Genomic DNA, 26,012 nt, shown 5'->3' with positions numbered 1-26,012 from the left:
CAGGTATGGAAAGAAGAGTCAGAAACAGATAGTGAGCTATTCTCTACAAATGGCTCGTTATGGGTTGAGCTGTGTTCTCCTCCCTGCAAAAAGATACGTTGGAGTCGTAACCCCCAGTACCTCAGAATGTGGCTTTATTTGGAGATTCGATATTTACAGAGGTAAGCAAGTTAAAATGAGATCACTAGAGTGGGTCCTAATTCAATACGACTGGTATCCTTATAAAAAAGGGGAAATTTAACCACAGATACAGACACACACATAGGGAGAGTGCTAGTGAAGGTGAAGTCAGAGATTGGAATGATGTAGCAGAAGCCTAGGAATGCCAAAGATTGCCAGCAAACCACCAGAAGCTGGGAGAGCTGCATGGAACAGATTCTCCTTCACAGTCCCCTGAAAGAACCAACTCTCCTGACACCTGGATTTCAGACTTCTAGCCTCCAGAGCTGGGGTCAATGAGCTTCTCTCATTAAGCCATCATCCAGTGTGTGGTACTTTGTTACAGCAGTCTTAGCAAATGCATAGTTCCTCACTGGAACCATGCATTTCCATGCATTTATTTTGTTTAAATAATAAAACAAATCCCCCTTGTGGCTTGTAGTTCTGTTCCATTTCAAAAAAAACCAGAAAAAAGATTTGTTCAGAAGCTAGACACGATGAACTGGATCTTGCCTAAGGTCATAAAACCACAAAACCCTTTAAAGAGCGCAAAAGTCTGATTTTTCAAAGCTTGTTTCAAAAGATGGGTTACTCCTTAGTCATTTAGGCCACTGACAACTGCCCAGGACTATTTATTTATTTATTTATTTAATTTTTTTGAGACGGAGTCTTGCTCTGTCACCCAGGCTGGAGTGCAGTGGCGTGATCTGAGCTCACTGCAAGCTCTGCCTCCCGGGTTCACGCCATTCTCCTGCCTCAGCCTCCCAAGTAGCTGGGAATACAGGCACCCGCCACCACGCCTGGCTAATTTTTTGTATTTTGTTTAGTAGAGACGGGTTTCACCGTGTTAGCCAGGATGGTCTCGATCTCCTGACCTTGTGATCCACCCACCTCGGCCTCCCAAAGTGCTGGGATTACAGGCGTGAGCCACCGCGCCTGGCCTGGACTCTTACATATAATAAGCTTGACTTATTATACAACTTATAATTGATGCTTTCATGTCATGGAAAGATCAAATTAATGCAGAGAGCGACTACGTTTCTGGTGGGAGAGCAGCAGGGGTCTTGAGAGGAACAGCAGTGTTGACTGTGTTTCGCTACCTACTCTGGGTGCTGATTACATCTTTCTTTTGTGCAGGCAAATCCACTTGGAGCTATTTTGGGCTCACTGGGCATCATTCTTTGTACACACTGCTCCTTTCCCCCATAGTTTCTCTATTGATGGGGGATTACTAAAGAATGAAGATAAGAACAAAATGAAAGTGGCTTTTAAAGAATTTTAAATGACTGTCACTATGTGACATATTCATTATTTCATGTCTCCACTGGACATTTTGGAGACGTGAGTCTTGCAATACCTACATGAATGCTTCTATGATTATGATAATTGTTTTGCTCTTTGCCTAACAACTTGCCAAGTATTGTCAACCTCAGTGTGTGAGATGTGGTTCACACAAACATCAGGGCCCAAGTCAGGTAGTTCAGTTAAGTGAATTTAATACCAGGAACTAGTTACAAAGGAGTTGGAAGGGCTGGAAAGCCAAACTGGAGAAGAAGGGGAACCCCAGAGAGTAACAATAGCAGGAAGCCTCTACCATCTACCTCTAGGACTGGGGAGGAGCTGAGTTAACAGAGCCCTGGACCCATTGCCAGGGAAGAAGAACCACAATTGCAGAGGAAAAGTGGCCATTGTGAAGAAGGTGATGGTGGAGAAGTTGTCTGAATCAAAGGGGAGAGGATATGTTGGCTCCTCCTCTTATTCTACCAGTGCTCCTTTATCTTTTTATCTTTCATCGTCCTAATTCCTTCTGGGCATGGTTAAATGAGCCCAGGAAATGCAATTGGTAGGAATCAGCTTCCTGTGACATAGACAGAGTAAGAGAAGGACAAAAATGAATGAATCTGAGAGCAAGCAGGCAAATGACCAGCATATTAAACCTAGCACACAGTATGTTATACAGGGTTTGGGGTAGCAAAAGATGAAGGCAGGTAGGTCAGAGAAGCCACAACTAGGGGGTGGGCAAGGTCAATGAGGTATGACGGGTATTGTATACAGGAAGAGGGTCATAAACAGGAGTGGAGTCAATACAGGACACTAGCACATACACATCATAAATATTAGTAGAGAAGCATAAAACAGTCTCCTGGAGATCAGGGAAACAGGAAATTATAGATTTTCAGGATAATTCAGCCACATCCAGGAAACAGAACATCAACACACACAGCGAAGTAACAAAGAGTCAATAGGCTTAGAGTGGTACAGTTCATTATGCACATGCAGGAATTCATTCCAAATAATAGGCTGAAACGTAGACATGAGAATCCAAAAAAGATGTTTTCTTAGTTTTTGCCAATATCTTAGCTACGCTTTTTTTTGTTCAACAAAGTAAGTTAACACTCATATCTGCTTGGAAATTGTATTTAGGCCAGGTGCAGTGTCTCATGACTGTAATCCCAGCACATGGGGTAGCTGAGGCAGGAGGATCCCTTGAGCCCAGGAGTTAGAGGCTGCAGTGAGCTATAACTGCATCATTGCATTCCAGTCTGGGTGACAGAACAAAATCCTATTAAAAAAAAAAAAAAAGGTCAGGTGCAGTGGCTCACACTTGTAATCCCAGCACTTTGAGAGGTCGAGGCGGGTGGATCACGAGGTCAAGAGATGGAGACCATCCTGGCCAACATGGTGAAACCCCATCTCTACTAAAAATACAAAAATTAGCTGGGCATGGTGGCATGCACCTGTAGTCCCAGCTATTCGGGAGGCTGAGGCAGAAGAATGGCTTGAACCCGGGAGGTGGAGGTTGCAGCGAGCTGAGATCGCACCACTGCACTCCAGCCTGTCGAGACTCTGTCTCAAAAAGAAAAAAAAGGAAAAGAAACTATTGAAATAGCTGATATTAGCTTGCTTACTTGTCGTTCCTCTTTCTCATGGTGGATTATAAAGAAAAGTTATAACTATTTGAATTTTCTGCTGATTTGAAATCTCTATAAACAGTACATTCCTGTTTGGTACTCAGAGGGCACTTATCTGCAAGAAAGGCAAAGAAAATGGAAAAGTTAATGAAAAAGGAATCATCCAATCCATGAACAGAACGAAACCACATACACAGTGAAGAAACTTACTTGTCTTACATTTTCTTCCTTATATTACTTATCATTCATGGTAGTGACTACTTTCGGGCTTGAGTAAAGCTTCTCTAGTTTATTCCATGTAGCATCATATGTAAAAAAGACAAATAGATACTTTAGACATGATCATAACACTTTATTTTTTATTTATTTATTTATTTTGAGACAGAGTTTTGCTCTGTTGCCCAGGCTGGAGTGCAATGGTGCGATCTCGGCTCACTGCAACCTCTGCCTCCTGGGTTCAAGTGATTCTCCTGACCCAGCCTCCCAAGTAGCTGGGATTACAGGCACGCATCACCACGCCCAGCTAATTTTTTGTAATTTTAGCAGAGACAGGGTTTCACCATGGTGGCCGGGCTGGCCTCAAACTCCTGACCTCAGGTGATCCACCCGCCTTGGTCTCCCAAAGTGCTGGGATTATAGGTGTGAGCCACCATGCCTGGCCCATAACAACTTATTTAAAAATAATCTCTCTGGATCCATACAATTTGTCTGGATAACTAAATTGAAAATTATTCCTTGTTTTAAATTAATTCAATTAAAAATTTTAAAATTTTTTTTTGTTAATCAAGGACTTTTTGGTGGAATCTAAATTAACACATGTAGGAGATGCTTGTTTCACTAATTATACAGGCATCTTGCAGTAATTAATGTTTGGGAGGAAGGAATGTCTTTTGCTTACTCTCTTATTCTTCACAAAAATGTGAATTTTGTAAAGTAATAATGGAAGCATGTAGAACTACAGAAATACAAATGTATATAATTATCACAAAAAATGAGGTCAAAGGACTATTCAGATATAATTAGGCTATGGTAGCTGTAATTATCTAGGAAATTAATAAAATTCATTCACCTAGAAATTATTAGTGAGCATCAAATATGTGTCAGCACTAGGCTAGGGTCTGAGAACATACAGATAAATCATAGTTCTGGCTTCAGGGAGTTATATAGACTAGAGATTAAACCTAACTACAGGGGCTGGGCACGGTAGCTCACACCTATAAGCCCACCACTTTGGGAGGCCGAGACGGGTGAATCACCTGAGGTCAAGGAGTTTGAGACCAGCCTGGCTAATATGGTAAAATCCTGTCTCTACTAAAAATACAAAAATTAGCCGGGCGGTAGTGCGCGCACCTGTAATCCCAGCTACTCGGGAGGCTGAGGCAGGAGAATCTCTTGAGCCTGGGGCGGAGGTTGTGGTGAGCCGAGATCACGACACTGCACTCCAGTCTGGGACAGAGAGTGAGACCCTGTCTCAAAACACAAAACAAAACAAACAGAAAAACCAAACCTAACTACAGGGCTATGAGAGATGACTACTGGCAAGGAGCCACAGGTAGAACAAAGGGGATGTGTCCCCAGGCAAAGAGTAGTCAGCAAGCTTGCAACCTCAGGGTTCCCGGATCTAAGCCTCTGGCTCTTGGCTAGTCAAGCCCCAAGCCTTGGCCTCCTGCCATGGCAAGCTCCAGCCTGGTCTCACACCTTGACCTAACATTCAGCTGTTGTAGACACAGCCATGCTTCCTGCTTACCTGTCACTTCCAGTTCTCAAGGGCACCCTTTTCAAATTAAAATCCACCCCTTTTCACATCAAACAGCTCATCTGGTCCTGTGGATTACATTTCTCCGAAATGCCTCTGAACATTCGCCTCCTCTCCGCCCCCACTGCCTCTGCTACGGTGCAGGTGCTTGCCATTTCTGATTTGTTCTGTCACACACTCTCTTATCAGGTCTCCCCATCTCCTGTTTTGACATGCTGTAAAGCAATTTGCCACTGGAAAAAAGGGCTTTTTTTTTTTTTTTTGAGACGGAGTCTCGCTCTGCTGCCCAGGCTGGAGTGCAATGGCATGATCTCGGCTCACTGCAACCTCTGCCTCCCAAGTTCAAGTGATTCTCCTGCCTCAGCCACCCTAGAGGCTGGGATTACAGGTGCACGCCACCAAGCCCGGCTAATTTTTGTATTTTTAGTAGACGTGGGGTTTCACCATATTGGCCAAGCTGGTCTCAAACTCCTGACCTCAGGTGATCCACCTGCCTCGGCCTCCCAAAGTGCTGGGATTTCAGGCGTGAGCCATCATGCCCGGCCTCTCTTTCCAAAGTATGTTATTACTTTTCCCAAGACCCTTTGACGGATCCTCATTTCCTACACACAGTGGTTCTCAGACTTGGAGGTACTCCAGAATTACATAGGAAATTTTTCATTTTTTTAGACGAGGTCTTGCTCTGTTTCTCAGGTTGGTCTCAAACTCTTGGCCTCGTGTGATCCTCCGGCCTCAGTCTCCCAAGTAGCTGAGATTATAGGTGCGTGCCACTGAGCCCAGTTGGAAATTTTTTTTAAAACACAGATTCCTCCGAATGAAAATTTCTAGAAGTGAGGTCTGAGCAATCTGTATTTTTAACAAGTTATCCAGATGGCTCTTTACTGTCAGTCTGGTTCTGGCTGAGGGAGTTTTTGAATTACAAGGCAAAGTCCAAACTTAGCACACAAAGTCATTCACATCAACTCTTCCTCTGTACACACCCTATGTCACAGCCAGAGTTGTAACCCATTTCTGAAACACCCAGGGTTCTTTTAAGTCTCTGTGTCATTGCATGTTATTTTCTCTGGAATTGCCTTTAACCTCCTTTCCACCCTGGAAAGCATTCCCTAAGCCATCTTTGAAGCTTTTTCTCATCTCTAACTTAGAGTCCTCCTCTGCTTCTAAAGCCGTGTTAATCACTTGTCATGGTGTACTTTAATTTTTACTTGTCTGTTTCCCTTTACTGTACTTTGACTTCAAAGGGTGGGGCTGCAAATTAGTCATCTCCTTAGAGTCCAGCCTTGTTCCTAGTTCCTAACTGGCACATAATATAAACGAATGAATGAACGGACAAATGAATGAAGAGAATGTTAGTTATGATAAAGAACTGGCCGTGTATGAGACTACTTCTCTTTATGAACTAAATAATTATATGCCTTTCAATAAAATACTATTACGTGTAGCTAGCACAAGCTCATCAGCATTTGAGATGATATGGAAAGCAAAATAAACAAATGCTACCACAAAAACATAATGACTGCTTTCCCCAGTGCAGGACTGATGGAATCATCAAACATTGAGATTAATGTAATGTTTGGCAGATGTCCAGTGTTTTTGTTTTTCATTTGCCTTTGTGTTCATTTATGGACTAACAACGTAATAAACACACACTCACAGTAAATCTTTTTTTTTTTTTTTTTTTTTGCAAAGCCCACGGTTTTTTTCATTGCATATCCTTGTTTTCTTCTTTTACAGTATCCCCTTACTTAATGTTGGTAGTATTTTTTTAATGAAATATAAATCCCTAACCACTAAGCAAGAAACGAGACTCTTAATTGCATTAGTTTACAGTGCAATGTGAGTGTAAATAGTGTAAATGCAATTTTTAATGGACTTTTTTTTTCCCGTTTTTGCTTGCCTTACATTCATTATCCCTCTCTGGGTAATAAACATTTATTTTTCCCTTTGTAACCCCTCCTCTCCTTCTGTCCATGTGGTTCTTTTTAGCGGAGCTGATGGCAGGGATGCGGCATGAGATTCAAGCTTGGCCACCTGGAGTCACAGTGTTGTGCTCCAGAAGGACACCTGATCCAAGACAGCCAATGTGAGTCAGCCCCAGGATTTTTGCTTGGACCACTGAGGAAAAGTGTACTCTGCCCTGTGGTTGATCAACCATTAGGATATAAGCCATTGTTGTCACTGTGTGAGTCAAGCTACCTGAGAATGAAGACAACAGTGGCAAGCCACACCAAGAGAGAAAGAGAGGCAGATTCTGATGACATTTTTGAGCCTTTGCATCCAGCTATGCCTGAATCCAATTTATTCCCTAGAATTTACACTTACTTGAGCTCCACCCACTTGAAAGAAAACATCTTTTTATTCTTAGCCTGATCTGAATTTGGCTTCTCTCATTTACTACCCAAAGTGTCTTGACAACTAGAATATTATGCCAGACTTTATAGCATCATTGAATTTGCCACTTTCCAGAAGAGTTGTGTGAATTTTCAATGTAGCTTTTACCTTCTATGAGTATCTAGAGATATATTTAAGCAGAAGTACTCCACTAGTTTGTTGTGAGATCTTAAGTCACTTAATTTCTCTGTATCCTAGTTCCCTCATTTGCTAGACTATGGAGCTATAATGTTCCTTCTGCAAAATTATTATTTTGTGAAATATTCTAGAATGTTTAACTGATACACTGCTAGAACAACTGACTGCTATTTAAGAGCAATTGACTGCTATTTAAGGATCATAATTCTCTAGGCATAAGTGCTGTGATGGCACAGCGTGTGCATCAGGGACTGGGGGGTGGGGTGGAGCAGAAAGCAGGAGGAGAAAGTTTGATAAACTTCCTTTTGGATAAATTGAAAACAGTCAAATAATTTATAATTCATTATATTATCATTATTAGCTTCTTCTATAATTAGGAGACTTGTTCCAAAATGTGAGAATTGTCACAAGTTGTCAAATTCATCAAAGGAAGAAAATGGATGTCTCATAAAAGAAAGTATTCTCAGTCCAATTTCTTCTCGTCACACTGGAACAAACTGAACAGTTTTAGACTGAGAAGAGAAGCCTGAACATTTTTCAAATATGTTTTGAAGAGAATGGCAATGCCTGAGACAGAAGTAGAAAAAAGCAATGAATATTTAAAAATCTGAGCTGGTGTAAAATTAGAAATAGTTTTAATAAGAACAATGTGACGTGCTACACTAAGTGAAATGTATACATTGGGCCACATTATAATCTAAAATAAGAATGCATTTTTATTCATCTTTTATTTAAAAAATAATCAACATGGCGGGCGCGGTGGCTCATGCCTGTAATCCCGGCCCTTTGGGAGGCCAAGGTGGGTGGATCATGAGGTCAGGAGTTCAAGACCAGCCTGGACAATGTGGTGAAACCCCATCTCTACTAAAAACACAAAAATTAGCTGGGTGGGGTGGCATATGCCTGTAATACCAGCTACTCGGGGGGCTGAGGCAGGAGAACCGCTTGAACTTGGGAAGCGGAGGTTGCAGTCAGCCGAGATTGTGCCATTGAGCTCCAGCCTGGGTGACAGAGTGAGACACTGCCTCAAAAGGAAAAAAGAAAAAAAAAAAATCAGGGTACCATTTGTACCATTTCCTGGATTTTCTCCAAACTGGCAAGGTCATATGTTTATATATTAGACTCCCAGTTTAACACACAGCAGACAATAACTGTTTTTTTTTTTTTTTTGAGATGGAGTCTCACTCTGTCACCCAGGCTGGAGTGCAATGGCACAATCTCGGCTGACTGCAACCTCCGCTTCCCGAGTTCAAGCGATTCTCCTGCCTCAGCCTCCCGAGTAGCTGGGATTACAGGCATATGCCACCATGCCCAGCTAATTTTTATATTTTTAGTAGAGATGGAGTTTCACCACGTTGTCCAGGCTGGTCTTGAACTCCTGACCTCATAATCCAGCCACCTTGGCCTCCCAAAGTGCTGGTCCACCCTTCCTTCTTTTCTCCCTTCCATCCTTCTCCCTTTTATTCCATTTTTCTAAACATTAGACCATACTACAAATCAAAAGTCACAAACTGATAGGCTGCAATGTAGATACAGCTGGGAAAATGTTTTGTTTGCAGAACATTGGGGAAATTTAACATGAAAAATGGAAGATCTCAATCCACATGGCCACATGGTAATATTATTAATGTTGCAGGGGCTTTCCAATTCAACATGTCCTCTGCATCCCTACTATATATACTATCACTCATCCACCTTTCTATATTACTGGCCTATCACCTATACACATTTGAGTTTATATTCTTTTGGCTTTACTTAGCAACTTACCTTTTATATTTAATATTATAACATAGTATTATCAATTAGTATTCGATTCAGTTGCATATAATCAAAAATGCCAAATTATAGTGGCTTAAACACTAAGGGTTTATTTTTCTGCCATATAAAACAAGTCTGGAGGTGAGTAGTCCAGGGCTAATATGACACTCCAGTGTCACAAGGTACCTGGGCTCCTTCTATTTATCTTTTATAGGACATGGCTACCAGTCTCAAGGTGAGTTTGTCATCCATAATGGCCAAAGAGCAGTAGTCAGTAGCCACCTTACCTGTTTCAGGCAGGAAGAAGGGTGGAGGCAAGAAACAAAATGGCGCTCCTCCTGAGTCAGCCTTCTTTAAAGATGTTTTCCAGATGTTCCACGCAGATACTTTTTTTTTTTTTTTTGAGACAGGGTCTTGCTCTTGTCACCCAGGCTGGAGCACAGTGACATGATCATGGCTCGCTGAGGCCTCAATCTCCCAGGCTCAAGCAATCCTTCCATCTCAGCCTCCCAAGTAGCTGGAAGTAGCAGGGACCACAGGCACATGCCACCATACCCAGCTAATTTTTTCATTTTGTGTAGAGACAATCAATGTCTCACTATGTTCTCTAGGCTGGTCTGCAGTTTCCAACTCTTGAGTGCAAGTGATCCTCCTGCTTTGGCCTCCCAAAGTGCTGCGATTACAGGTGTGAGCCACTGTGCCTGGCCAAGCTACTTCTATCTCATTGGTCATAACTTGATCACACAGCCATATCCAGCTACAATGGAGATTGAGAAATGTAGTCTTTTGGCTGGGTACACAGCATCTGAATAAAATCCAGGTGTTATTACTCAGGAAGGAGTAAGTGTCAATCTCTGCTCCATATCTCTCTAGGTTAATACAGACAGATGGAAGAGATTGCTAGTTGTCCCTCAAGATCCAGCCTTGTCTTCTGGGCTAAGAAAGCCCCTGAGATTTACTTGGCCATAGTGACACTGGGAACAAACAATATATTTCTAAATCTTCTGATTTTGAAATCTTTCATAATCGTGATCTCTCCGACATCAGTATTTGCATGTCTTTAGAATTCAACAAAATGAAATTCCTAAGTCTAATATATGTGAATGTTGTTTTAGCAGATACTGCTAGATAACTTTCCAGAAGGGTGTGGCAATTCACATCTTCACCAGTGATCAGCATGTTCATTTTCCATACAGCTCTGGATATTTTTTCTATTTTAAAATATCTTCTTCTAATCTATAATTTAAAAATGTAACTTAGTGGGAATTTAATTGTTCATGTAAACAAATCTTTCCATTAAAGGCTATGGGTTTCTTCTTTTACTTCGGAAAGTCCTCCCCACCTTGAGATTATATCAACATTTTTTTCTAAATTCCCTTCTAATTTCTTATAATTTATAGTTTTATTTTTGTTATTTGATTCATTTATTCTCTCAACAGATATTTATTGAGCACTTATTACATGCCAGGCTCTCTTCAAACTCTGGTGGGAGTATTTTCCAACTGGGAGAGACAACCCTAGTTGATAAGAAACAAACAAACCAATAAGTAAATAAGACATTTCCCCCAGATAATTAATACTTGGTGACGGGGGAAGACAGTGAGACAGGCTACTTTACATTGGGAGGTCAGGAAACGTTTCTCTCAGGAGGCAAGCGATTCATGATTCATTGATGACTGGTGGAGAAGTCTGGGGAGTGGACACAGGTGGGAATAGCCTGGTGGGTGTGAACAGCAACAAGAAGGTTAATGTGGCTTAATGGAACGGAGTGAAGATGAGACAAGCTGAACACTGAGGTGGGCACCAGAACATGGAGGGCTTTGTAGGTCCCAATAAGGAGTATGGATTTTATTGTATACTGGAGATTTGTCATCCATCTAGAATCTGTTTTTATATATAACGGGAGGTGTATATGTTTGCGCAAGTGTGTGTGTACGTGTTTGGGGGGTTGGGGTGGGGGGAGACAGGGTGTAACTTTTCTTTAAACTCGAGTCAAAATTTAATTAAACTATTCATTCTTTACAGGCAGTGAGGGGATTAGGATCTTATCCCACAGAATCTCACCTCATTTCAAATGTTGTACAGATATTATCTAGGAAATATATTTTCAGGCCAGGTGCGGTGGCTCACGCCTGTAATCTCAGCACTTGGGGAAGCCGAGGCGGGTGGATCATTTGAGGTCAGGAGTTCAAGACCAGCCTGGCCAACATGGTGAAACCCCATCTCTATTAAAAATACAAAAATTAGCCGGGTGTGGTGGTACATGTCTATAATCCCAGCCACTTGGGAGGCGGAGGCAGGAGAATTGCTTGAATCCAGGAGGTGGAGCTTGCAGTGAGCCAAGATCACGCCACTGCACTCCAGCCTGGGCGACAGGGCAAGACTCCGTCTCAAAAAAAAAAAAAAAAAAAAAAAAAACGGAATATATTTTCAATGAAATCAAGCATATAATGACTATTTTTATTCCAGCGTCTTGGCTTGTTCAGGTTGCTATAACAAAGCATCCCTAGTGGAGCATCCCTAATCTGAAAATCCAAAATCCAAAATGTTCCAAAATCTGAAACCTTCTGAGCCCTGACATGACACCACAAATGGAAAATTCTACATGTAAATACAAACTTTGTTTCATGCACGAATTAAAAATATTGTATAAAATTACCTTCAGGCTATGTGTATAAGGCATATATGAAATATAAATGAATTTTGTGTTTACACTTGGGTCTCATCCCCAAGATGTTTCATTTTGTATATGTGCATATTCCCAAATCTGAAAAAATCCAAAATCTTAAATATCTGTAGTCCTAAGCATTTTGGATAAGGGATATTCCATCCCTTATCCAAAAACAATTTATTTATAAACAACACAAATTTAGGCTTTGTAAAAAATAGAAATTTGGCCAGGTGTGGTGGTTCACGCTTGTAATCCCAGCACTTTGGGAGGCTGAGGTGGGCAGATCACGTGAGCTCAGGAGTTTGAGATAAGCCTGGTCAACATGGTGAAACCTTGTCTCTACCAAAAATACAAAAATTAGCAGGGCTTCGTGGCATGTGCCTGTTGTCCCAGCTACTCGGGAGGCTGAGGCAGGAGAATTGCTTGAACCCGGAAGGCAGAGGTTGCAGTGAGCCAAGATTGAGCCACTGCACTCCAGCCTGGGCGACAAGTGAGACTCCACCTCAAAAAACAAACAAACAAACAATCAAACACAATAGAAATTTATTTCCCATAGTTCTGCAAGCTGAGAAGTCCAAGATCAAGATGTGAGCAGATCCACCTTTGGTGAAGGGCTGCTTTCCATTTGATAGATGGCTATCTTCTTGTGTCCTCACACAGTGGAAAGGGTGAGGCAATTTTTTGAGGTCTCTTTTAAAAGAGAACTAATCCCATTCTTGAGGGGGTCTGCCCTCATGACCTAATCACTTTTCAAAGGCCCCACTTCCTAATACCATCACCCTGGGGGTTAGACTTTCAACATACGAATTGGTTGGGGGGTGAGAGAACACAGACATTCAGTCTATAGCCCCCAGGGATGTAGCCACTGAATAAAATAATCTAGAACTTCATCTAGAGGCAGTTTATAAGTCACATAAGAAACCAATTTTACTTATAGGCACATAAAACTTTTGATAAAAAACAACCCTAGTTGGACTTGGCTCTGAAGAAATGACTTTTGGCTAATCCTCAAAATGAAATCTACTCACAGAGGGCAAGATCTGCCACCAGTGAAGACATTTAAAACAATGTGCTGTAGGCTTTGAAGGCAAGTCTAAAGAGGAGCTTCTAAAAATATTTTGCACAATGGTAGCATTAAAAGAGTAGGCACACGGGCCCCAAGATAACATCTGTGAAGAGGAGGACAAGTGTGTGTTTCATTTTGTATGTTTAAGTCAGTCATTACTTTATAATTAAACTATATTCCTCTTGATTTGTCCATAATAAGGTCACTCTGTAATTTATAATAGGCTTCTTACCAAATTCAAGCTTTACAACAACCCTATAGGTTAAATATTCCTGTCAATTTTATAGATGAAGAAACAGAGTAAGCTAAAGAGTTCATACTCAATTCAAGTTATTGGGGGCTGGGAGTGGTCGCTCACGCCTGTAATCCCAGCACTTTGGGAGGCCGAGGCGGGCAGATCACGAGGTCAGGAGATCAAGACGATCCTGGCTAACACAGTGAAACACTATCTCTACAAAAAATACAAAAAAAAAAAAAAAAAAAAAATTAGCCGGGTATGGTGGCGGGCGCCTGCAGTCCCAGCTACTCGGGAGGCTGAGGTAGGAGAATGGCATGAAGCCAGGAGGCAGAGCTTGCAGTGAGCTGAGATCGCACCACACTGCACTCCAGCCTGGGCAACAGAGCGAGACTCCATCTCAAAAAAAAAGTAAATTAAAAAAAAAAAGATATTGGGAAAACTCCCTTAAACTCTATGGGCTTCTGTACCACTAAGGCTTCTCAAATTTCATGCAAGTAATGGGAACTTGCTGTGGCTAACTTGAGCCACAGGAGAAGGATACTGCAAGACTCACAAATGCTTGAAAGTTTGGGAACAGGTTTGGAAATGGTAAGAATGAAAGACCAGGTTGACCTGAACTGAAAGGAAATTGAGGTGCTATTAGGGAGAAATATGAAATGAAGGGTGAACTGTCTCTGACATCCTTTGCTTCTGTGTTTGGAGACAAGTAAGCAGGGAGGGGGTGCATATGCAAACAGGGTGGTCAGAAATGCTTTGGCCGGATGTGTGACTGAAGGCTATGTGCAGCTGAGGAAGGCTGGGCCACCACAGTAGCAGAGAGGCTGGCCAATTTGGCATGCAGCAAACAGGAAGTAGAAGGGATCTTAAGCAAGCAAAGTGTTTGGGTAGACAAGAGTATGAGGAATGAGCACCAGTGACATTTCCAACAAGCACTGAAAACTTCCAAATGCTTCTAACAGTTACTGCCTTTACAAACACAGGACAGTCTTGACTATGTGAGACTGTGACAGTTTCCTCATGCCTATGAAATGAGAGATAGTACTTAGCACTGACATGAGCTTCATATTTGAAGGCAGCAAACTACTGAACCACATGTAGCTTCTGAAATCAAAAGATGCAAACTGGCAGGCCACAGGTGAGATATGACACGCAGAAAAAAATTAGTTACTATCTTAGTCTAGTTTGTGCTCCTTACAGAGTATCAGAGACTGGGTAATTTATAGAGAACAGAAATTATTTTTCAGAGTTTTAGAGGCTGGGAAGTCCAAGATCAAAGGGCCATCATCTTGTGAAGGCATCCCTGCTGTGTCAAAACATGGTGGAAGGCATCACATGGGCAAGAGAGAGGGGGAAGGGGGGCAAACTCCTTTTTATCAGGCACCCAGTCCTGTGATCCATCCATGAAGACAGTGTCCTCCTGGCCTAATCACCTCTTAAAGCTCCCACCTCTCAGCACTGTTGCACTGGAAATTATATTTCTCACACATGAACTTTGGGGAACACATTCAAACCGTTACAGTTACCAAAGATAAAAATGCAGATTTCAGATTTCTCTTGGGGAAGAAAAAATGCTCTGGCAATATCAGGGCTGTATTTCCACACGGCAACAGTTGTCTGTTGCTTTCTGTTGGGTTGTGGGCTCTCCACATCGCCATACGCTCCTCACGGCCCCCTTCACTCATAACAGTACCTGCCTAGACCTCGAAGCACTAGTTTCCAACCCTGCTTGAGTTAACTACTTCCATGACAACTGTGCAAGGCCAGAGTGTGGGCGGCTACTTTGAGGGCCACCGGCATGGGCTACCCAAGTGATCAAGGGCACTAACCTCTGCTCTCGAAACTTCTTTGGTAGAATCTCTTCGCTCCTGACTTACTACTTGTAACTGCTGGAAACAACCATTTATTCTACCCCTACTAAGCCACATCTGTCTTTTCTGTCAGAGCCAATCTTCAAGCATATGCTTCCTCAAAGGACTTTAATTACCAGATAGTAGAGGCGGCAGCAAAGAATCCCCATCTAGCATCTTCTAAAATGTAGTGGAGAAACCAATGACAACGAATTTGAGACAACCAGTTGTTTGACTTCTTTGAAAACAACCTCTAAGAAAAGCCTTCTCTCGTGAATACCTGTAGATATGCTGGGCACTAACTGATGATGATGCCCTTTAGTGAGTCTCCTCTGCACATACCTGATTCCATCTGGATGCTGGCCCTTACATGCTTCTATCTGTGAACTCTGGAACTCAGCATTATCATACAATGTATGATTCAATCTGGACTCTGCTGGAGCCGTTCTCTACAAAGCAGCCACAACTTTTTCTTGCCTAAATCCTTTCAAGTTGCTTTATTTTTATTTTTAAACTATTTACCATAAATCTAATTTATCAAGCTGCTTTTAAGATAAACTTTAAAATGCTTAGAGCAGTCTACAAATTCTTGCACTGTTTGACTCTTCCTTATCTCTCAGGCTTCATCTCCCATTGCATCTTCTCTGACTCTTTCATATGGATCATATGGATCTTCTTTCAATTTGTGGAAGAAGCCAAGCTTGTTTCTGCCTCAGGTCCTTGACACTTGCTGTTCACTCTCCTGGGAGACTCTTCCCCGCATCTCAGCTTTTAAATACCAGCTGGTCAGACTCCTTCCCTGCCTTCCACCTTCCTCTCATTCTCCCACTCCTCGCCCTCATTTCTGAGACCTCTGCTCTCTTCTTTCTATTGCTTTTTTTTTTTTTTTTGAGACGGAGTCTTGCTCTCTCCCCCAGGCTGGAGTGCAGTGGCGCGATCTCGGCTCACTGCAAGCTCCGCCTCCCGGGTTCACGCCATTCTCCTGCCTCAGCCTCCCGAGTAGCTGGGACTACAGGCACCCGCCACCGCACCCAGCTAATTTTTTGTATTTTTTTAGTAGAGACGGGGTTTCACCGTGTTAGCCAGGGTGGTCTCGATCTCCTGACCTTGTGATCCGCCCGCCTCGGCCTCCCAAGTGCTGGGATTACAGGCTTGAGCCACCGCGCCCGGCCCTTTCTATTGCTCTTAACACAATTTGTCTGTTTTCCGCTAATCTGTAAACTCTACAAGAGAACTTAATTATTTTGCATCCCACCGAATATTCGGAGTCAGCACAGACCCTGCCATAATACAGCAGGTAAGCAATACTTACCTGTCAAACGAATGAATGAAACACCCGATTCATCCCCCAGGCCAGCTTAATACCACATTAGATGATCTTTTGGACTGAATAAGACATCTTTCCTTTTAAAGAATATTTTTATTTTAGCTTCACATTAGCAAAGCCAGAATGGTTTATCGTAAGATAAGCCTGGTAGAGAGGAAAGATATTATTAACCTTCTAGGGTCCTAAAGTGGAACTAGGAACTTATTAGACACGCAAATTCTCAGGCATTATTTCAGACAGCCCAGTCAGAGAATTCTGGGGGTGTGGCCCAGCAATCTGTTTTAACAAACCTTTCAGGTGATTCTGATCTAAAGTTTGAAAGGCTTCTTTAAGGATTTCCAGTTTTCTTTTATTTTTTGGAGGGATGGGGGGGGCTCCCCATGTTGCCCAGGCTGGTTTCGCACTCCTAACCTCAAGCTATCCTATCCTCCCACCTCGGCCTTCCAAAGCATTGAAATTACAGGCATAACCCACTGCGGCCCGCCTCCGTTTTTAACTTAAAATTTTTTTTTGGGAGGGAGCCTTAATCCTTTCTATTATCCTGCTAGTAGAATCTTACTACTCCTGAGGGTAATCTTTGTCATAATCCAAAAGCCTTGAATAATGGCCTATTTGTATAGTTACGCAGAATATATTCTTGGGAGTTTTGCCTTCCTTAGGAGCACAGGTCGGCCCTGGGAGGTGGGGGTTGGGGGGCAGGGCTACATTCTAAAGTCCTGTAACGACGCACAAGTACAACTGAATAAAGCTCGGAACAAAGGCATCAGGGCCACGGTGCAAGTCTTTGTTCATCCGTTCCCCGACTGCTCACCCTGTCTGACACCGCTCTTTTCCACCCAGAAAAGCAGCCACTCAAGTTTTAAGAATGGATGTATGCCGCGGACGTTTTCGATTAGGCCGTTTTCTCCCAGGCACTGGAGGATATTCGTGGCTGCAGGAGGCGCTTCCACCCTTTCCTCAACCTAGCAAAGAAGTAACTGAAACTAACCCAAGGGTTACAACCGAAAAGCCCCTTCCAGCTTCAGAAGCAGAACTGGAAGCTCGGCTAGACTTCTCCGCCTCTACACTCCTGGAAAACCCGCAGTGGATTTCACTAACTTTAGGATCGGAGCCCCGGCAGGCGAACGCACCTTATTGCGCATGCTCGCGAGCCCCTCCCGCTCGGAGCTGAACGGGGAGCGCTGGGGGCCTGGGCCTGGCCTGGCCGGGGCGTCGGCACCGGCGGCCATCTTGGCTTCCCGGGGAAAGGCGGCGTGAGGGGAATAAGTTGTAGGGTGGGGGCAGGAGTGAGGAGGAGGGAAGAGAGAGGGGGAGGAGGCCGCGGCAGGGCAGGGCGGGGACTGCCTGCCTGCCTGGGTTGCGGAAGTGATAGCCGCTGACCGAGCCTGCTGCTTTCTTGCTACTGCCTCGGCTTCCCGGCTACCCCCCGGACGGTGAAGGCGGCCCGGCTGTGGATGGTCAGATAGCCCTTGTCTCCCGCCGCCAATCTCTGGCCCCTAGCAGCACGGAGCAGACGGCGGCAGCAGCAGCAGCAGGCGAGGAGGAAGATGGCGGGACGGCTGCCGGCCTGTGTGGTGGACTGTGGCACGGGGTAAGGGGGCTTACGGGCGGGGGTGGGGAAACTGAGGCGGAGGAAGGAAAATGGCGGGGGAGGGAGGAGGCTGGGAAATGAATGGTGCGGGGAGGTGCCGCCGCCGGCTGTCAGTCCTAGACCCGCCGGCCAGCGAGGGGTGGGGCCCGGAGCCAGGGCCTCGCGGGTCCCCTCGTTTCTCCCTCCTAGGACTGGGGCGGGGGCGGGGGTCCGAGATTCAACCCCCAACCCTCCCAGCAGCTTCCTCCGCGCGACCCCTCCCGGCCCTTCCCCCACTACGGTGGGCAGTGCCGCCCAAAGAGTGCTGGGGACGGTCGTCTTGGGGGTGGTCCCCGGGCCCGACCCATCCGGCTTTCCTTTCCCTCCGCGCCCCTTTTTGCCAGTCGGTTTGGGGACCCAGGGGCCGAGCTCGGGGACTGGCTTGGCAGGGGAGCTAGAAAAGAGAAGCGCTCCTGGTTGGTTTTGCAAGATCGCTGTGACAACATTCTGCCCAGGGTGTGGGTGGGGAAGGGGAAGAATCGGACTCTGAAAATGGGAACCTACAGTGGGGCTTTCATTTGACCACCCACCTTCTCTTTTCGACTCCGGGTCATTTCCATCTCCCTCTGCGTTTTAACCGGTGAACCAAGTCACATTTTAATTCGAGGGAGAAAGATGTCATGTGTTACTTCTGTAGCCTCAAAAAAGTCCCCCAGTGAGCAAGCGCGCTGCAACTTCCTTAGTTTTGTCAAAGCCGCTTCCTGCTTTCAGTCTTTTATACCCTTATAAGGTAGTTTTTAGTTTCCAACCTGAGCACATCTTACTAGAACTTTTAAAATTAAGCAGGTTTTAAAGATTTTGAATTACCGGTGCTTGGTGTCCATTTATATGACTTAAAAAAATGTACTTATGTTTCATGGAGAGGGGGAAAGGAAGCACCCTGGAAAAAAAACTAATTTAAGTTGTATTCGTTCATTCTGTGATGGTATCTTGAAGGAAGCCGGAAGGTATAGAGGTATATACGAATGTGTTTAAGTTGCAAATAGTTACTCCTAGATATGTGGGGTAGTTTGCGAAAATGTAGAATGGCTTTAAAGTGTGGTCGTTTACTTTGTATTAATAGACGTTTTAGAGAGTTGTACCACACTCATAACTACATAGAGAATAGACTACCCTTATTTTTATGTAAAATCACTGCTTCACGATGACATATAGAAAAGTGCTTTTTTTTCCTGTGCTGATGACATCTCTCCAATTCCCAGAACACTCCCAGTTTTTTTTTTTTTTTTTTTTTTTTTTTTGATGGGGAAGTCAGTGAGGGGTGGACTGCCAGGCTTGTTTTTTTATTATTTATTATAATTATTGATTTCATTATTGTTACTTAAAAGATTGTGTGTCCTTCGCTCTTTATGTGAAATTTCTTTAATCTTCATTCTCATAACTAGCTAGTGTGGCAGTTTCTAAAATCCCAGTTAGGTAGAGAGAAACAACCAACTTCTTAATATTCTCCCTAGGAAAACACTAGCTTAGATTAGCCTTGGAACTTCTATGTATTTTTTTGATGAACACTTTATTTAAAAGTTTTTCCTTAATCCAGTGTCATTTCTCTGAACCAATAATTTTTTTTCTTTCTCCCTTCTTAGTCTAATTGGTGAGTAGTTTTATGTCTAGGTTCAGTTTTAAAATTAGATTTGGCCTGAGTCAGTAGGATGGGACTTTTCAAATGTGTTTTGTTAAAGTGACAAATATTGCTACATAATTAATGCTTTAGAAATTACTGAGTTTTCAAAAAAAAATAGTGTAAATAATTGTGGCCATGAGAAATAATATGGTAACATCTCAAGTATCTCAAGTAGTATGTTACTTTTCTCATCTCCATTTTCCCCCTTCTAAAATAGTTTTGAATTAGTATGCAAGATGTCTCATTGAGGTAAACTGTCCTTAAGTGACCTCCTTTCCTAAAGGGCAACCTTGAATTTAAAACATGCTGAATGACCAGTAGGATCGGGGAGAGGGGTTCAATTTAACCTAGGCTATTTATGTTTTAAAATTACGATTATTACAGTAATATATTTTTAAGTTATTACATTGGTTTCTCCAATAAGGAGAGGTTGTTAACTGCACATTGATGATTTGAATGGAACTGGTTAGGAGTCCCCTTGCCACCTCACTCTCTTTTACCGTTTGTCACAATCTGAAATTCCCCCTTTAGAGTTTCAGTTATTTTGGTTCTCAAAAGGCTTTTTGGTCTTACAAGTTGCCAGTGGTGCCTCCTCGGAAGTTACACCTTCAGCTTTATTTGCACATGGAGGATAAGTCCTTGAGGTTGAGGACCCTGAGATAAACATCTCTAAGTATGGTCTTAACAGGAAGCTTTTACATTTCAAAATTCTGTGGTCCCTGAAAGCAAATTGTGCACCTATAATTTGTCTGTTTCTTTATGCTTTAGAGAATGCATTCAGCTGTTAGGTCTCTAAATGACAATTACTCACTTAGTTTAAGTAAAAAGTTATAACCTGAATCAGGTTGCTCATTTCATTCCTTATATAAATTAGGGAAAAGGTGGCTGACAAAAAGTGGCCATCTGTAAAACTTGATCGTCTTAGATAAGAAAGCTGTTAAGAGTTAGGAAACTTCAAACTTAATCCCAAAACTTCTAGGGATCGTCCAGCAAAACAACATATGAATCACCTAGATTCAGGTCATAAAAGAGAATACTTATTTTGAAAAGAATTTGAAAAGAAATACTTCATTCACATTGATACCCTTATCTACACTTTTGGTCTGTATTGGAAAGCATTGTAAAATACAATTTGGGCACATAGGTTCCCATTGGTGGCTTAAAAACTAAATAACAGAACTGAAACCTGCTATTAGTGGTGAAGAAAGCATTTTTTTTAAAAGGCATTCACAAACATTTTTTAAAAAAACATTATAACACTTGTACGATCATCCTAAGGTTTTTTTTTTTTCTCTGGGTGGTGGAGGGGATCGTTTTTTAAATGTTTTTTGCTTTTTGTTTTTTTGTTTTTCTTTTTTTTGAGATGGAGTCTCGCTCTGTCGCCAGGCTGGAGTGCAGTGGCATGATCTCGGCTCACTGCAACCTCCACCTCCCGGGTTCAAGCGATTCTCCTGTCTCAGCCTCCTGAGTAGCTGGGACTACAGGCACGTGCCACCACACCCAGTTAATTTTTGTATTTTTAGTAGAGATGGGGTTTCAGCATGTTGACCAGGATGGTCTCGATCTCCTGACCTCGTGATCCGCCCGCCTCAACCTCCCAAAGTGCTGGGATTACAGGCGTGAGCCACCGCGCCTGGCCTTAAATGTTTTTTTTAAATGCATGTTTTTACTCAAGTTTCTCCATCATTCAAGCCAAATGAGGGGACTCCTTATTAATTCCTTGTTATATCGTAGCTTGGTTACAGAGCTGCATTGTGAATTTCCTTTTCCCTTTTATGTCTTTTTTTCCCCGGTGAGTAAAATATTGGTAAATTAGTTCCACTGATTATGATAGCAGAGGTTAATATAGCCTTATGGTCAAAGTCTTGGATATATTCATATCTGGAGCGGATTAAGGAATTTTGCTAACTGACTTCAACTTCTTAGCAATCTTAAAATGTAAGCTTAAATATTTTGTAGGAGTCAGTGAATGAGGAGCATGTTCATCTTGTGGCCACATTCCAGCAATTAGTGCAAGAATGATCTTGTTTGAAGAGCAGTGGGGAAAAGCTGGGTAAACGAAGGAAGGTGTATGTGGGAAGTTCACGTTTCTTCCATGAATTCTGTGCATATTGTTTAATAATAATGCTGTTTTCTTTTTTCTTTTTGAGATGGAGTTTTGCTCTCATTGCACAGTCTTGGCTCACTGCAACCTCCTTCTGCCTCCTGGGTTCAGGTGATTTTCTGCCTCAGCCTCCCAAGTAGCTGGGATTACAGGTGCCCACCACCACCCCCAGCTAAATTTTGTATTTTTAGTAGAGACGGAGTTTCACCATGTTGGCCAGGCTGGTGTTGAACTCCTGACCTCAGGTGATCCACCCACCTGATCCTCCCAGAGTGCTGGGATTACAGACGTGAGCCACTGCACCCACTTAATAATGCTATTTCTTTAGCCATCTCCAAAGGCAGAAATATTCACAATATCTTCTTAATCAAAAAGCACTCACTGAAATTCTTATTCCTTGATGAGTCATGCTTTGCATGCTGTTTGAAATAAGTACAAGAGACATACTCCTAGTGAGAAGTCCGATTCTTACTTAGACTTAGGGAAAGACTCTCCCTCCTTTCCTGCCTGCCAATTTCGTGTTGAAATACTGACTTTGGATTGCAAATACTATATTGCGGTGAATGAACTTTCAGGCTTATTGTAAAACACAGTTCAGAATTTTAGGCACAGAAGGGAAAGGTCCTGTGGAGGACCTGCTGGCCATGCTTTCTGTGACAGCTATTTTTTAACCTAATTTTATAAGTGAAAAAACAGAATTAGAGAATTTAAATTACTTTTTTGATGCCGTCTACCTGGCAGGTGGTTCGATCTGCTATTGGGACCTGAGTTCTTCTGTATTTAAGTCCTGTGTTCTTTCTGTTAATACTCTGGGGACTCCTGACTGCCTTTTCAGAACTTGAGGTGTTGCTTCATTTTTGTTAGTAAAGTTAACTGTATTTCTGTTTAAAGAAATCTTACAAAAAAAAAAAATCTCAGCCTTATGAATTTGATTCACCTAATTAGAGAAAACTCTCTGTGTAATCTTTGTTACATGGTTTAGATTCCCCCCGCCGCCCCGCCGATGTGTGAATGCCTAGACTATTTCCTTGTTACTTTGCTTAAATTTAATCTCTAGAAAAAAATTACTCTCTAGGTTGTGTTTCTCAGGAAATAATAGCTAGCATTTATCAAGAATTGTATGTCAGCCCCTGTGCTAAATGCTTTATATTATCTCATTAACTTTCACAACAACCTGGAAAGTATTATCTTTGTTTTATAAGCTAGAAAATTTAGATTTAAGACAGGTTAAGCTACTTACCCAAGATACTATAGCAAGTAAGTATGGCAGAGCCACTACACCAGATCTTCCTTCTGTAGAAGATGAACCTTTGACATGGCTTGGTGCATAGTAGGAATTCAAATCTTTGTTGTATGAATGAATGAACAAGAATTAGGAGTATGGTTTTTAAAAAAACTATGCATCAGAAACACCCCATACCCAGTGACTCAGAATCTCTAGGGTTGGACTGTGAATATTCATTTACATAGGCTTCCTAGATGATTTTTCAGCAGCCCATTCAAGGGCCAACTTTGCAGAAATTCTGAAATCTGGTATTGTCAGTGGAGATGGAGCAGAAGAGATAAGTTAGGAAGAGATTGTTTTTTTCTTTTCTTTTTACGTTTCTTCTGGCAGTTATATTTTGTTATTTTATTTAAGGGTAGCAAAGGCTTTGTAGTCATCTGTTTTTGAGTTCAAGCTCTATCACTTAATAACTGTATGACTTTAAACACTTCAACCTCTGCAGGTGTTATTTCTTCCCATCTGTAGTTTGGAGATGATAGTGTATACCTTATAGGTTTTTTTTGTTTGTTTTTGAGACTGGGTCTCTGTTGCCCAAACTGGAGTTCAGTGGCAAGATCATGGCTCACTGCATCCTCAAACTCCTATGTTTAAGCTGTCTTCCTGCCTCAGTCCCCCGAGTAGCTGGGACTACAGGTACATGCCACCATGTGCGGCTACTTTTAAAAAATTTTTGTAGAGATGGCGTCTCACTGTGTTGCCCCAGACTGGTCTCTTCTAGCGCAAGTAATCCTCTTGCCCTGGCCTCTTAAAGTGTTGAGATTACAGGAGTGAGCCACCATGCCCAGTTTTTTTTTTGATAATGCATGAAAATGGTTCAGCACAGTGCCTGGCAAATGTAAGGGCACAATATATTTTAAATATGATAATTGGTTGACTTTCTTTTTTTTTGAGTTTAAGTTCTTAAAGAAAGGAATACAGTGTGTTAGGCTTATTTTCTTATCTCCTGCAGTCCTTGGCCTGCCTACCACACACAGTTCTCTGCACAGTCAAAATGTTTTTGCTGATTTGAGAGATTGAAGGAGGTATAGCTAGGACTTGGCAGTTGATTCCAGTGGATTGTAAATAGGCATCAATGAATATTTCAAGATTGTAAGCCTGAGTGATTGGGATAAGGGAGTTAGTTTTAAGAAACTGAGTAAAATTGGAATTTGTTGTTGAATTTGGAATGATGATTTATAATTGGAAACATTCTAGAGGAAATTAAAAATACAGGACCTTTGGGAATGAAGGTGGATATTTGGGAATCATAATTTGTTAACTGAAGCTAATAAAATGAGAGCATTCAGAGAGAAAAGAACAGAAAGATTGAATATCAGTTTCCCTTCTTTAAAAAAATTGTGGGTATGTGATCTAGCTTCTTGAGCATCACAGTGACTGATTGGCTCGTGGTAATTGATCACTATGCTGAGTCTTATCTCCACCTATCTCATTCAATTTTCTAAGAGGCAAAATCCTTAATCAGGAGGAGAGTTTACCTCTTGCTAAATTTCCCTAGTCCAGCATGCTCCGGCTCCCCCAACTTGTGGAAACAGCTAAAGGATTGGACTAGGAGCAGAAGTTTGGAATGGTTAAAATGTAGCAACATGTGTTTCCTGAAACAAAATTCCACTATAATAAAAAAGCATTTGAATGCTCCCTTGTAATTCTCTTAGAGCTTGTAGCCTTTTATATGACACAACCATAATCAGTGATAGTAGCATAAAGAAGCAAGAGCAAAGCAATTAATAGCACTACAAAAATGTGTGCTGTAGCTTACCAAACACAACATTTATGAATTATTAGATAGGAGATAAGGTGATGTTACTGGATTGTTTTAAATTTAGTTCTTTGAAATAGGATAGTGACTAATCCTAGTTTGTGTGCTGATTTTATAACTTTATATGGGCCTTTATATCAGGAAACAACATAACCTACATAGTTGACTAATACCAGAGCAAAAAAAAGAAAAAAAATTCTAGTTTTTTTAAAGGACGATTTTGCAGAATTTTAATAATAATTTTGTTTCAGAATTTTCAAAATTCTTTCCGAACTGTTGATTTAAACTCAAGCCATTCTTACATACTCCTTGGAACTAGGAAAGGAATAGCTTGAATTTGTGTAGTCAGATGTATTCTTTTTTTTTTTTTTGAGTCAGAGTGTTCTTCTGTCACCCAGACTAAAGTGCAGTGGTGTGATCTTGGCTCACTGAAACCTCCGTCTCCAGGGTTCAAGCTATTCTTCTGCCTCAGCCTCCCGAGTAGCTGGAATTCCAGGCACCCGCCACGACGCCTGGCTAATTTTTGTGTTCTTAGTAGAGACGGGGTTTCACCACATTGGCCAAGCTGATATTGAACTCCTGAGCTCAAGTGATCCGCCCGTCTCGGCCAGATGTATTCTTTCAGCTTTCCTTCTGCTCCCCAACCCTAATACATACCTGAGAAGAATATTCATCTGTTCGGATACTCAACATGCCATCTTTTCCTCCTGCCCAAGGACACTACCTAAACATTTTATTTTTAAACATTTTGTCCTTGCTTTAAGACTTTGTGTCATTTGTGAAAATGCAATACTCTTGGGAAGAGTTTCTATGCTTTTCAGTATTTAGTGTAAAGGAGAGGTTACAATGAGGAGGATAAAAGTCCTAGAGAGAGAATTAGGGTGCAGAAGACCTTGTAGTTTAGGATTGGCTTAATCTACCGTAAACATGTAAACCATGTTTTTAGTATTAGTATATGACAGGACACAAGTGTTTGCCTAGTTATAGGGATTATTTTAATTAAATCTAGTGTGCTTCTGCTATAAGCATTTTTAAAATTCAGTTACTCAGGAGTACGAATATAGCATTTAATGTGTATTTGTGAAACTTGCTTTAGTAAATTAAGGGAAATGCCTAATGACTCACACAGAATTATAGAGCTGAAAAGGGATTTTGAGAGATAATTTAATCCACTCTTCATTTACAAATGAAACAGAGGCTCAGAGTTGAGAAATGTCTTTTGGGAGTGTTCCTAATTATTAATTGATAGTATTGTTGAGTTCTCTTAAATTTTCACATTTATGAATTACAGTAGTTGAAATTAAGTAGTTGGAATAACATAATGTATTTTATTTATAGTTAAAGTAGTTTTAG

General features: G+C 42.0%; 1 protein-coding gene and 1 long non-coding RNA gene across 7 annotated transcripts in view; one reads left to right on the top strand and one right to left on the bottom strand.

The window, feature by feature from the left end:
- Window positions 1–1,638: 1,638 nt before the first annotated feature.
- LOC134735539 (uncharacterized) lies at window positions 1,639–24,849 on the bottom strand. Of its 6 annotated transcripts, none has more exons than XR_010118730.1 (7): window positions 18,424–24,849; window positions 16,249–17,225; window positions 10,733–10,831; window positions 9,402–10,631; window positions 3,282–3,355; window positions 3,069–3,186; window positions 1,639–2,017 (listed from the first exon to the last, which is right to left on the bottom strand). It is a non-coding gene; the product is annotated as an uncharacterized lncRNA (long non-coding RNA). The 6 variants fall into 6 exon arrangements; XR_010118728.1 differs by lacking the exon at window positions 18,424–24,849 and adding an exon at window positions 17,394–17,523; XR_010118727.1 differs by lacking the exon at window positions 16,249–17,225 and having other exon boundaries at window positions 1,639–2,722.
- The window catches only part of ACTR3 (actin related protein 3), a 73,363-nt gene continuing 64,701 nt past the window's right edge, over window positions 17,351–26,012 (top strand). The window contains exon 1 of the mRNA XM_055262402.2: window positions 17,351–17,854. Coding sequence (XP_055118377.1) covers window positions 17,811–17,854 — 44 coding nt within the window. The 5' untranslated portion in view covers window positions 17,351–17,810. The remainder of the gene's footprint in view (window positions 17,855–26,012) is intronic.

The sequence above is a fragment of the Symphalangus syndactylus genome, chromosome 22 (assembly GCF_028878055.3).
Source record: "Symphalangus syndactylus isolate Jambi chromosome 22, NHGRI_mSymSyn1-v2.1_pri, whole genome shotgun sequence".
In the NCBI taxonomy this organism is placed as follows: domain Eukaryota; kingdom Metazoa; phylum Chordata; class Mammalia; order Primates; family Hylobatidae; genus Symphalangus; species Symphalangus syndactylus.
The sequence above is the reverse complement of the archived record's forward strand: the minus strand, read 5'-3'. Positions and strand labels throughout refer to the sequence as shown.